The sequence below is a fragment of the Natator depressus genome, chromosome 19 (assembly GCF_965152275.1).
Source record: "Natator depressus isolate rNatDep1 chromosome 19, rNatDep2.hap1, whole genome shotgun sequence".
In the NCBI taxonomy this organism is placed as follows: Eukaryota; Metazoa; Chordata; order Testudines; family Cheloniidae; genus Natator; species Natator depressus.
The window spans coordinates 3,161,304-3,174,376 of record NC_134252.1 but is presented as its reverse complement, the minus strand read 5'-3'; the positions used below and the strand labels follow the sequence as shown (position 1 = coordinate 3,174,376).

The window sequence follows — 13,073 nt, the reverse complement described above, 5'->3', positions numbered from 1 at the left end:
GAGAGTTTATTAAAATCATTTTGGAGAACTCTGGTAGCTGGTAGTTAAACTTTCAATGCTATTTTGACTAAAACTCTTGTGTTGTCTTTCCAGCTTCCCTTTACAGTTAGAAAACGGCCAGACAGTTGAGAGAACAGTAGCACAGTACTTCAGGGAGAAGTATAACCTCCAGCTGAAATATCCTCATCTTCCTTGTCTACAAGTGGGACAGGAGCAGAAACATACCTACCTGCCTCTAGAAGTAATGGTTCTGATAAATCGGTGTTAGTCCAGTAGCATCTTTTTGCAGAGTGTTAATTTATTTCTCATGCAATATAAGCAGTTTAGCATATTTGTATACGTGTTGTCATTCTTTTATTGTTACTGCTTTTGTTTTACTATAGATGGAGGTAAACGTTAAGACAGAAAAACTTTTCCTTTTATTAGTATGGATACCAATCAAGTCACTATGAAAAATAGATTTAAGTATCAGCTACATGTATATAGAAGATTTGCCTGTACAGACGCCCCCAGACTTACGCAATTGTTCTGTTCCAGAAAGCCTTGCGTAACTTGAAAATTTTGCGTAAGTCGAAAATGTATAACCGTACGTTATGCAAAAATTTCCGTAACTCGAAAATCCTGTTTCTGACTTATGGAACTTTTTCCGTAAGTGCGAATTTGCGTAAGTCGGGTCTTGCATAACCCGGGGAGCGTCTGTAGTCACTGCATAATTCCCTGTGTAATATTAGGAGTGCTGCATCTGTAAAGACTGCAATTGTATCTGCCAATTTTTTTTTTTTTTTTTAAGGTATGTAACATTGTGGCAGGCCAGCGATGTATCAAGAAGCTAACAGACAATCAGACATCAACCATGATCAAAGCAACAGCAAGATCTGCCCCAGATAGACAAGAGGAAATTAGCAGATTGGTTAGTTCATAACTTCTGTATCAGAGGATGAGCATGTTCATCTTCACTAAATTGCATTGCGCTTGTGAAGACAATTGCATTTCTCTATACACTTACCCTGTCTCTGTCCTTTGCTACTAAAACCTCTTACTTTATTCTCAGATAAATATCCTAAAGGCTCCTGCTCCCATGACTCCTCTGATTCCTCCCATTAAATAGAATATCTAGGTCAAGCATTCAGGCCAACCTCCCTGTTCCATAATCTTCACATACCACGTGGCCACCAAAACTTGTTTGGTACCTCCCTTCCAGCATTTGGAACCCTCCTTGATTTTATTAACAAAAGTTTTTAAATTAGACATCTCTAATTAGAGGATTAAAGGTGTGGTCTGAGCCCAGGACTGAAATGTTAGGGACTCCTGTGTTCTAATCATGGACCTTACACTGGCTATTTTGTACCTGATTCAGCAAAGCACTGAATCATGTGCTTAACGTTAAGCAGCTGACATCTCCCATTGGAGTCAATGGAACTTCAGGTGCTTACAGTTAAGCATGTGCTGGTGTTTTGCTGGAATGAGACCTTAAATTTTTGATGTTATCAACAATCTGAAAAATGAACAAAGTTCTTAACTGCTTTACAGGGATGTTCTGACAATTAATATATGTAAATTACCTACCTACCTCTGGTGCTTATCTGCCCCCTCCCATTCCCATATTATCTGAACATCTCGCAATCTTTAACCTTTTGATATACTCTGAACACTGCTGTGAGGTAGAGAAGTATTATTATATCCCTATTTTACAGATGGAGGGAGCTAATGTACAGAGAGTAAGTAATTTGCCTAAGGTTCTACAGGAAGCCTGTGGCAAACAGGAAGTTGAAACTGTTTCCCATGTCCCAGGCAAGCACTCTAGCCAATGGCAATATTCGTCCTCAGTATATGCTAAATAGCACCACTTGACAGTCCTGTGTTTTTTTCCCTCTTTCTGCCTGACAGAACCAGCCTTTCTAAAAAACATTAACCTTTTCCTGACTTGGAACTGTTGGAAATATCTCGTTTTATTTGACTAACATCACAAAAAATTAAAGGATAACTTCTATTTGAAAAAGGTGTTTTTGAGCTGACAACTGAAAATGTGTGTTTGATAGGAATAAGGCTCTTCTGAAAGATGCTGAAAAGGCTAATTCACGATACTCTCGACTGCTAATATTCAAAGGGAACTGAAAACAGTTGGGTTTTCATAACTTAGTTTGTCCTTTGCTATCCACTGAGGGCAGCAAAAAATTTGCTTTGATGAATGCCATGAATACGCATGTTGTGGAGTGACTAAACATCAAGTGACCATTTTCACACTGACTTAGTAATATAATAGTAAAACTGAATTTTAGGTAGCTTTTTCAAATAGTAGTAAAATTTCATGTTATACCTGCAAGCAATATACAGAATAGAGATGAAATTTATAATTAATTGATACTTTTATACTTTAGCAAGATAACTAGATTTACCTAAAATTTTTGAAGCATCATTGTCATGCATGCTAGATACTTTTCAATACAATACACTTTTTATCCAAAATATTTGCAGCAGCAAAAATTGAATAAATTGGTGTTTGGGTAACTGAAGGGAACGAGTAAGATCTCATGTCATGGGGCAAGTGGTCTGAATGAGAGTTTTGATTAATCAATGGCTGGGTGAATGAGGTTGGACAGTTTTATATGATCCTTAGTTTTTGTTGTTAGTGAAAAGGAGGACACTTACCAGAACGCTTATGCAGCTCTGTTGTTGGTGATTTTATTTGTAGATGCAGATTAAAAATTGAAGAGTTTTTGTAACATGGAAACTTCTTCTTTCCCCAGGTAAGAAGTGCAAACTATGATGCAGATCCATTTGTTCAGGAGTTTCAGTTTAAAGTTCGGGATGAGATGGCCCATGTGACAGGGCGCGTGCTTCCAGCTCCAATGTTGCAGTATGGAGGACGGGTGAGAATTTTGTTTTTCCTTTTTTTATGTCTTGCTGTACAATAAACCACAGATGATTCTCCATGTAAAACTGAAAACTTTGGGAGAGCTCAGTTCCCTTGTAATATTGCAGCAGCTCAGAATTTGATTGTGATTGCGAGGGCTGTTTTCCTAAAATAGAAAATAGTGGGTTTTTTTCTCTCACTGTTTCAATCAGTTGAATATCAGCATATTTCTTCTATCTCCGTAGAATCGAACAGTGGCAACCCCAAGCCATGGCGTATGGGATATGCGAGGGAAACAGTTTCACACTGGTGTTGAGATCAAAATGTGGGCCATAGCTTGCTTTGCAACGCAGAGACAATGCAGAGAAGAAATACTGAAGTAAGGCATGTCATAGTTCAGGCATTGTACCATTCTTTCAGTGAACCCATCAGCTTCAAAATTCTAAGATGAAAAGGAGGACTTGTGGCACCTTAGAGACTAACAAATTTATTTGAGCATAAGCTTTTGTGAGCTACAGCCCACTTCATCGGATGCCTTCACGAAAGCTTATACTCAAATAAATATGTTAGTCTCTAAGGTGCCACAAGTCCTCCTTTTCTTTTTGCAAATACAGACTAACACGGCTGCTATTCTGAAAATTCTAAGATGGCACTTGCTACCTATCCAGTGCTCATTCTAGCCTAGTGTTCAGGCTGGGGTAGGCATTTGATTTGGAACACAAAACTACTTCTTTACTTCTGTGTTGGAGTTAGGAAAATCTACCATCTTTGCTGAAACTGTACTTCGATACAGTGCATTAAGTTTCTCCTTCTGTGGTGTTGCTACGATGGGGCATGCTACTTAGTGCGTTTGTCCTAAAGCACACCTTATGGAGTCCTAAAGCCCTATAAAGTTTGCCCTCTCTAACCTTTCATAATGGTATTTTAAGACTGATCCTTCTAATCAGAGTACAGTGCTGCCATAAGAGCCCATCAGCACTCTGCTTAGTTTCCCTTGAGCAGCACACATTTTTTCTCTCCCCTTCAACTTTGTCTGCTAGATGTGGATGCTGTTGTTGAAGTTCAGTAAACTGCGTTCTGTTTCACTAGGGGTTTTACAGATCAGCTGCGCAAGATTTCGAAGGATGCAGGGATGCCGATCCAAGGCCAGCCATGTTTTTGCAAATATGCACAGGGTGCGGACAGTGTGGAGCCGATGTTCCGACACCTTAAAAACACCTACTCCGGGCTCCAGCTCATCATTGTCATCCTGCCAGGGAAAACACCTGTGTATGGTAAGGGAATAACATAAGGGGAGGGGTATATGTTTTTGCTCAAGTGTGCTAGTTGGTGTACTTGCTCCTCAGCTTGTAAGATGCTAAATTCTAGATGACTGTCCTTTAGTCATCCGAAATCAGATGCTTTATCGTAAGCTGTAATGAACTGGAAGACAGGTCATGGCATGCATTTGAATTGGAAGTTGATAGAGCAGAATGTAAATTTGACTAATAGTGGCTTTGGCTGCATTCTGTTCTCTGCCTGAATTTCAAACAGGCTTAAAAATCTTAATACATTTAAAAAAATGTAAATTAATGCTTGCTTCTCAGCGGAGGTGAAACGTGTGGGAGATACGCTGTTGGGGATGGCCACGCAGTGCGTTCAAGTCAAGAATGTCATTAAAACATCTCCTCAGACTCTCTCAAACCTGTGCCTAAAGATTAATGTTAAATTAGGAGGAATCAACAACATTCTTGTACCTCATCAACGGTAAGAATCTCTAATGGGGGCCAATCTGGGATTTATTCTTGTGTCTATTTTCAGTTTGATATTTAACATCCAAAATTAACCTCTGGAAAGGGGGTTAAGTGCAAAATGGTATGTTTGTGAAACCAAAGATGCTGCTCTTGGCATTACAACATTGCATCTCACAGCACATCCTGGTTCAGCAGTGGACCTCCAGGATTCATAAAATCATAGAATATCAGGGTTGGAAGGGTCCTCAGGAGGTCATCTAGTCCAACCCCCTGCTCAAAGCAGGACCAATTCCCAACTAAATCATCCCAGCCAGGGCTTTGTCACGCCTGACCTTAAAAACTTCTAAGGAAGGAGTTTCCATCACTTCTTCCTACCTGATCTGGTAAGTGGAGACTTGGGTCATATTGAAGCTCTCCCCAGTAGGTGTCAAAATGGCTGTTTAGTCTCTGAATCGGAAGGTTGTAAATCAAATCCCCATTTGAGATGTTGGGCCACTACCCAGTACTTGAGGAGAAATGAATGAGAGGAGATCCTGGTGTTCTGGAGGTATTGTTTTTGAATGGAAGTATTAAGTTAAGATTCCATCTGGAGAGGCTGTCTGGGTAGAAGTGTAGGATACCACAGCATTCTTCAGAGAAGATCACAGTGCTCAGCCAACAGACAAATCCTGCTGTCCTGTGTGCTGTTAACAATGACAGAGGATGTACTATGGGTCTTTCACCTCTGCTGCTGCATAATAAGTCCTCTACATCTTCCTCCTGCTAGTGTATGATGGTTCGGTATACTGTATTCAAATGCTTTGCCCCAGTCAATTTTAAATGTTTCAAGTGACGAGGCTGCTTCTACCTTGCTTATGAGACCTTTGTTCTAATAGATCTCACTGATTAGAAGCTTCTCCTGATGATGGCTCACTGGCCAGGGTCACTGTACTTCTAGTCTAGTCTCTGAACATCTCCACTGTCTTAGAACAAACAGTCTACTGCCAGCAGAGACCCCAGTATCCACTCTGGAGACTGAGCATTTGGCCGCCTTAGCTCCAGCTGTTACTAGAACAAATTTATTCTTGGAAAAAGTGGAGTATGCAGAAGGTAATGTGGTGGTCCAGAATAACCTCTTGCAAGTTCTCTCTGGAGACTTTCTGAAAGCTCTGTGCCCAGGTATCGATAGCCAAAGTGACACATGAAGCGCATAGTGCATGCTCTCGTCCCATGAGAATGGGTTGCAAGCGTTAACATGCCTCCTTGCTACTCATGCCACATCACCCAGAACAGTGTGTACTCTAGCTATGTTTTTTGGCATTGTACAGTGCCTTAGTACAATGGAGCTCCATTCTTGATTGGCCTCTAAGTACTACCCTAATCAACATGATTAATAACAATCATGATATGTCTTTGTAGGGAATTATTTTGAATTATTTTAACCATGCATCGTGGTTTTTAAACTAATTTCTGTAATAGCATTTTATTAGCAGTAAACAGGGATGTATTTTGGAATGACTGTTAGAGTGTTTAGGAAAAGTTCACCACAATGTGCCTGACACTGATTGTGTTGTCTAAACATAGTCTTCTGAATGTCTGGTAGAAATGTCATCTCCTTCACTACCCATACTCAAGTTAAGAAACAAAAATCAGGATTTAGAAGTTTAATTGTAGGTGAATGGTTGGTGCTAGGTTGACTTGTCACTTTTTTTTGTTTTTAAAGACCTTCTGTGTTCCAACAACCGGTGATCTTCTTGGGAGCAGATGTCACTCATCCGCCTGCTGGGGACGGAAAGAAGCCTTCCATTGCTGCTGTAAGTCCTATGAAATTGTCTTAGTTCTCATATGTTATGAAAAGGTGAGAATAGAAAATGCAGCTACATTTATGAGAGGACTGAAACGTCATAAATTAATTCGACTTTTGATGTGGCTTTCATTTTCCCCTGTATATTCCAGTTCTCCGCATACAGAAATCAGATATCTTCTTGAAGACAAAAGTACTGCTTAAAATTTCCGATTAATGCTTTTTAGTGTTCTAATATACTTAGTGAAGATGACATATCAGTGGTGCTATTAAATAATAGTTCTATGGGAGAACATAACTGAATTGTAAGTGCTCAAATTCCGAAAAAAAACCATGCATCTCTAATAGTTAAACTAACGAAATGCTGCTGTTTATATTTAAACAAAGCTGATTTTATGAGACTGGTGTTGGCAGGAAGTTCTTCAATAATTTTCTCCTTTTCAGCCTGGGAAGGACAAGTGGGCTGTAAGGCAAAATCTTTAGACACTTGGGTACCCATGCTGCTCTTTGCTACGTTATCTGCTATATTTCCCAGAATGGAAGGGGGACTATTCAGAGTTCCTAATGAAGAGGCAACGAACCAGGAGGAGTTTTTTCTTGAATTACTAAAGTGGGGGTAGAAGAGGAAATATTGCACTGCCAACAAAAGAGGAAGAATAATTCCAAGGCAGATATAAAATAGGTTTTTTTGTGGAGGGCTGGTAAAAGGCAAGTTTCAAACATGTTCCTGTAAGAGGTTTAAGATTTCTAAACCCACATCTTACAATAAATTCTGTGCCATTTGCTTAAATGATCTGACTATTCTCTTCTTAAAACAAACCTTTAAATTTAAAACCTCTTCCCTTTTCCCTGGTAAAATACTTTGTATCAATTCCACATGGATCTTTCACATTCTCGTTTCTCCCCCCTCTCCCCCCGCACACATATAGGTTGTAGGTAGTATGGATGCTCATCCAAGCAGATATTGTGCCACAGTGAGAGTTCAAAGACCTCGGCAGGAGATTATCCAAGATTTGGCCTCCATGGTAAGAGAACTTCTCATCCAGTTCTACAAGTCAACACGATTCAAACCCACACGTATCATCTTCTACAGGGATGGGGTTTCTGAAGGACAATTTCGACAGGTTCGTTACACTTGAATTTTTTACTGTGGTAAGATTTGAATTGAGGAATGTTATAGTTCCATTTTTCACACTCAGAGTTAAGATGTAGCACCACAATGTATTGGCTACTCTTCTTATGGAAGTGTGAAATCCCAACTAGGGAATCTCATTAGGTAGAAACTGCTTGGAATTCTTAAGATTGGGGGCTGAAGAAAGTAATGATATATTCTATCAAATGGATGAAAAATGTGTTTCCTTGTTGAGAAGCTGACCATTTAGAGCCATAGATGAGTATAGACTTCCTACAAATTACTAATATTGCATAACAGACATGAGACAAGTGTTAACTACAGAGTGCTATTTACTAGACACGGTGTGCAGAGTACAATGTAAGAGTCAATTAATCTATTGTTTCTGGCCTGTAGGTGTTGTATTATGAACTGCTAGCAATTAGAGAGGCCTGCATCAGTCTGGAGAAAGATTACCAGCCAGGAATAACCTACATCGTAGTACAGAAACGACACCACACGCGATTGTTCTGTGCGGACAGAACTGAAAGGGTAATCCTTAGCCCATTCCAGTGTACTTGCGTATGTGAAAAGGTTAAGAAAGAGAAGATTGTGCTAGTATTTTTGCTAACTGTACAAATGTACAAACTGTACAAAATCCACTTCATGTATTCCTCACATTCAAAGGAGATGCTCAAGATTGACAGGTGCAAAAAATGATCCCCAACTTATTTTGTCTTTGAAGATCTTATTTTATTTTATTCTAAATTCAGTTGTAAAACTTCAGCTGATGACCCTGGGCAGTTCTTGTAGAATTACAGGTGTTTGTGTCATTTAGAAGAAAGCTAAATATCTTGAAATACTATTTGATACAGGCTCTAAAAAGATGTTAAATACAAGAGAATGTGAAACCATAAAGGACTTTATTTCAGTCAAGTTTATTTGTTTTCTGAGTGATCTAATGCAGACTGGATGGGTACACAAACCAAAATATACATAGTTAAATCTTTAGGTACTTCCCCCTTCTGAAGGCAGGTGGAGCTGAAAGTGCTGTGGATGCAGCATGCTTAACTTTAGAGAGAAGAGGGGAGTGCTTTGTCCAGAGCAAACATCCCAGATCATTACATTTGCTTATTCGAAAGGGAGGGGTTACGGTGGGGGCTCCATTTACTGAATGCTGTATACTCTGAATGGATTGTTGCGTTTTAAAGTTACGATCGGATGACATAAGAACGTCATAATTTTTTATTGCTTTATTTTCTGAAAAATTGACTAGCTAATATTGCTTTCATCAAAACACCTCTGTAGGTTGGAAGAAGTGGCAACATTCCAGCTGGAACAACTGTAGATACAGATATTACACACCCATACGAGTTTGATTTTTACCTCTGTAGCCATGCTGGAATACAGGTAAGATTCCTTCCTTTATAAACGAATACATTTGGCTACAGCAAGTATTCTTTTCCTTTTTTGAAAATATGCCTACACACACACACAACTGTATGTTAGACAAACATCTTCTCGTTCTGTTTCCTTGAGAGCTGTGAAACCTGTCTCTGGGACCAGCATTACCAATGACTTACTTAACTGAGCTGTTAGGTACCTTTTATTTTCATAATCTGTTTTGATGTGAGGTTGGTTTATTTGAAGAGAAGTAATGAACCCTCCTCATATACATTAGGAAAATAGAACACTATGTTAAACATCTGTTTAGTTGTAATGAAATGAACACTGTTTGTGTTTGAGAACTTGATTCAATTTGAGGATTGAAAGCAGCCTTGAAAATTAGTTGATTTAAGCCTAGACTGATGGTAAACTATAGGATAATGAAATTGAATCTAGCAGTTTGGTGTTGCTAGCAGTGCAGTGGGGATCCAACTTAATGAGGCAAATTGCATCAAAATATTGAGTTCAGAAGAATGGAAGAAGTTAAACTCTTCAGAGTTTTAAGTTCTGTTCTTTATGAAATCTTTGACCAAACTGCAGGGAATTTTGGTGGCGTGCAGCAAGTATATTCTGAGGTTTTTTTGTTTGAATCACTGATTGCTCTAAACAAAGATAGGTACTATGTTTGCCCTTCTCCCATCCTCCAGGATTTTACCCATCTTCCATGAGTTCTCAAAAATAATTGTTAATGGTTTCCGAGATTACTTCTACTAGTTCCTTAAGTATCCTAAGATGAACTTCATCAGACCCTGCCTGATGGATTTAGTTTACCCAAAGGAAGGGTAGGAGGGTGAGTTAATCATGGTTTAGAAGTACCTACATGAGGAGGAGATTTCTGGTAGTGGTGGGGAAGCTGATAAATTTAGCAGCGACATAATAAGCTCAAATGGCTCAGAGCTGAAGCTAGACAAATTCAGACTAGAAATAAGGTGCAAATTTTTAAGTGGTAGTAACTAACAATTGGAACAATTTACCTAATGTGGTATGCATTCTGTCACTTGAAGTATTTAAGAGATACTGTTGTTCAACCAGAAGTTATGGGCTAGATGTAGGAATTGCTGGGTGAAATTCTCTGGCTTGTATTATGCAGGAGGTTAGACTGGATGATCATAATAATTTCTCCTGGCCTTAAAGTCTGACTTGATACATATGAAAGAGCCAGACAAGTGAACTGATATTCCCTTCTCCATAGGGTACCAGCCGTCCCTCACACTATCATGTTTTGTGGGATGATAACTGTTTTACTGCAGATGAACTTCAGCTGCTGACTTACCAGCTCTGCCACACATATGTGCGTTGCACACGATCTGTTTCTATACCTGCACCAGCGTATTATGCTCACCTGGTAGCATTCAGAGCAAGATACCATCTTGTGGACAAAGAACATGACAGGTAAATGAAAACACAAGTGCTTATATTTATATCCTCTTTCAGCCCTCAGCCCAAAACCCTTTCCATGGTGTCAGGCTTTAGACTATCGGACTAGATCAGCAGTTCCCAAACATTTTTGCTGCATGACCTCATTTTCACAGGTACTGCTTCCTGTAATCCCAGATAGTCTGGAGGATGCTGATTAAAAAAGGCATCCTCCATGCAGCGTGGCCTTTCAGACACCATTTGTGCAAGGTCATGCTGCATGGAGGATGCCATTTTGCTTTACAAAATGGCATTCTCTGCACAGTGTGCCCTTGCACACACATGGTGTAAGATCACACTGCATGGACAGTGGGGGAGAAGGGGGGCTGTTTTTGTAGAGCAAAATAGCATCCTCCATGCAGCATGACATTGCATGTACAATGCATGTGAGGTCATGTGTGAAAGATGTCATTTTGCAAAATGGCATCCTCCGCACGTTCAGGATTGCCACAACCCCATCTGCTCACGGTGGAGCGACCCCACTTGGGGTCGTGACCCACACTTTGGGAACCACTGCTGTAGATGATACACGCTGAGCAGTAGCTTAATTTATCACCTGTGTGACTGGCCTTCAAACACATTTCCTTACTACTACCACAATATATAAGTGTATAGTGTGGTTTCAATTTGTTATATAAAGTATTTAAAGTTTAAGAGTTTAAAAAACATTTTTGTTTAATGAACATTGTTACCTGGAGATGGGCTAAAAGACTCAGTGCATTAAATTCTAATCCTGAAACCAGAAATACTGCCATGAATGAGGTGAGTGGTAATAATGCTTTGCCCTTGTCGAATTCCTTTCATTTTAAGGTTTCAAAGTGCTTTATAAACATTAAGCCTCAAAAGCACCAGGCAGGGTAAGAAGTAGTATACCTATTTTATGGATGGGCTAGCCAAGCTACAGAGGTGAAGGGACTTGCAGAAGCCATGAAGTCGCTGACAAAGCTGAGTAGACCCCAAGAGTTCTCACCGTACTCTGCTCTAAAAAATTGTCATGTTCCCTTCCTGAGTGTTGAAATAATGCAGTGCTGGTAAATAATGATGGCCTTTCAAATTGAAAGGGTTTCTGCTAGTTTTAATATTTCTCGCTTTGTTTTGCAGTGCTGAAGGAAGCCATGTTTCAGGACAAAGCAATGGGAGAGACCCACAGGCCCTTGCTAAGGCTGTACAGATTCACCAAGACACCTTACGCACCATGTACTTCGCTTAAATAAATCAATAAAATCGGAGCATACTCACCGAAAGGAAGAACTGAAAAATTAAGCCACATACAATGTATGTTTCCGGTGGGGTCAGTTTATGGGGTGCGCCTCCGATCATGCTGAAGCCGACACTGTGCAGGGGCAAGGGGCTAATCCTTAAATTGACACGAGGAGGATTGTTTACTTCATCGAGGAACACAGCACTATTATGCAATATGAAACCAGCCAACTGCTTTTTTGGGGCGGTCTTCTGTAGGAAGTGCCGTTGTCATCAGTTATTTTTTTTATTTCTTGTAGTCTAACCCTTTTATGCCTTTACCTCAAGTTGCTTGGCAGCACAACTATCTTTGCAAAAAACATTAATGATGTAGTTAAAAAAAAACACAAACGACCTATCGAGCAATCGCAATGATTGTTGAGGGGGGAAGTGTGCAAGAAATAGCCTTTTGTCTTTACCCAAATGCATTGAGGAGGCTTTCTCTCATTTTTGCCATCAGCATTTGAATGGGAACATATCCAAGTACATTTCAATGTACAGCACTAACTAGAAAAAATTAGGGGAAGGGTTTTGCACACATTGGTCCATTAATCTGAACGTAATTTAGCCAACTGCTGCCTTTGTGTCTTTCTTCACAGTTTGGAGTCCTCAACTCCAATAGCTCCCTTTAAAAAAAGCTAGTGGTGTCTGTGCAGCAGTAGTGATCCAAACTCTTCTTGCTCCCTGGTGAGTTTACTAAAGCTGCTGTTTTACCTTGTCCAGAAGTTTCAACTAATGCTCTATCTGGCAAGTCGTAAATATATTTTGAGCTTCATGCAAGATCAGATGTTCCTTGTTTTATGGGTTACACACAGTAAACACCAGAAACAAAACTTTAGAGTTGAGGTCTTTATTTGCTAGTTTACTTGCTGCCTCTTACACCTTAATGTGATTTCATACATATGTGTGTGTTTTTGAAGTTTAGCTTCTTTTTCTTTTATATTTATTAGAATAATAATAATGCTTTAATTTAATTATTACAGAACATATGGGCAACATCAATTTTTATTTTTAGAAATGTAACCATGTTTATTTTAAAAAAACAACTGACAACTTGTTTTTGCTATCTTTTAGTGCAATAAGCCGTTCTAAAGGAAAAATGTGTCCGTTTAGCTGTATTAAAGCGGCGTTTGTACCACTAACTGTGGGAGAATGGACACCTCCACAATTTTAAAAGGACAAAGTAAAAGCCTTAATTTCAAAAGGAAAGTTTTATAGTCATCAGGAGTCATGCATGTTCCTTTTCTAAATCAAACCAGCTAAGAACAGCAAAACCTTTGCTTCTAGGATTCTGCAAGCTTTAATATTGGCAATCAATGCAGTATTTTGATTTAACAAAGGAATTGTGTACATTTTTGGGTTTAAGAGACTGCAGTTATTTGAACTCAAGTGAAGACTTTTCATTGGAGATCCAGGTTTTCAGATGCTTTCTTTAATGTAGCTGACATTAATCATAAATGTCTTAAGTTAATGAAGTTCTTAAGCAATTTT

General features: G+C 39.3%; 1 protein-coding gene across 1 annotated transcript in view; it reads left to right on the top strand.

The window, feature by feature from the left end:
* The window catches only part of AGO3 (argonaute RISC catalytic component 3), a 51,797-nt gene extending 39,412 nt beyond the window's left edge, over positions 1 to 12,385 (top strand). Inside the window, exons 8-19 of the mRNA XM_074934669.1 lie at positions 94 to 241; positions 791 to 910; positions 2,748 to 2,870; positions 3,100 to 3,233; positions 3,944 to 4,128; positions 4,441 to 4,600; positions 6,290 to 6,380; positions 7,300 to 7,494; positions 7,899 to 8,033; positions 8,790 to 8,891; positions 10,120 to 10,319; positions 11,445 to 12,385. Of these exons, the coding sequence (XP_074790770.1) occupies positions 94 to 241; positions 791 to 910; positions 2,748 to 2,870; positions 3,100 to 3,233; positions 3,944 to 4,128; positions 4,441 to 4,600; positions 6,290 to 6,380; positions 7,300 to 7,494; positions 7,899 to 8,033; positions 8,790 to 8,891; positions 10,120 to 10,319; positions 11,445 to 11,553 (1,702 nt within the window). The 3' untranslated portion in view covers positions 11,554 to 12,385. The remainder of the gene's footprint in view (positions 1 to 93; positions 242 to 790; positions 911 to 2,747; positions 2,871 to 3,099; positions 3,234 to 3,943; positions 4,129 to 4,440; positions 4,601 to 6,289; positions 6,381 to 7,299; positions 7,495 to 7,898; positions 8,034 to 8,789; positions 8,892 to 10,119; positions 10,320 to 11,444) is intronic.
* Positions 12,386 to 13,073: the final 688 nt, after the last annotated feature.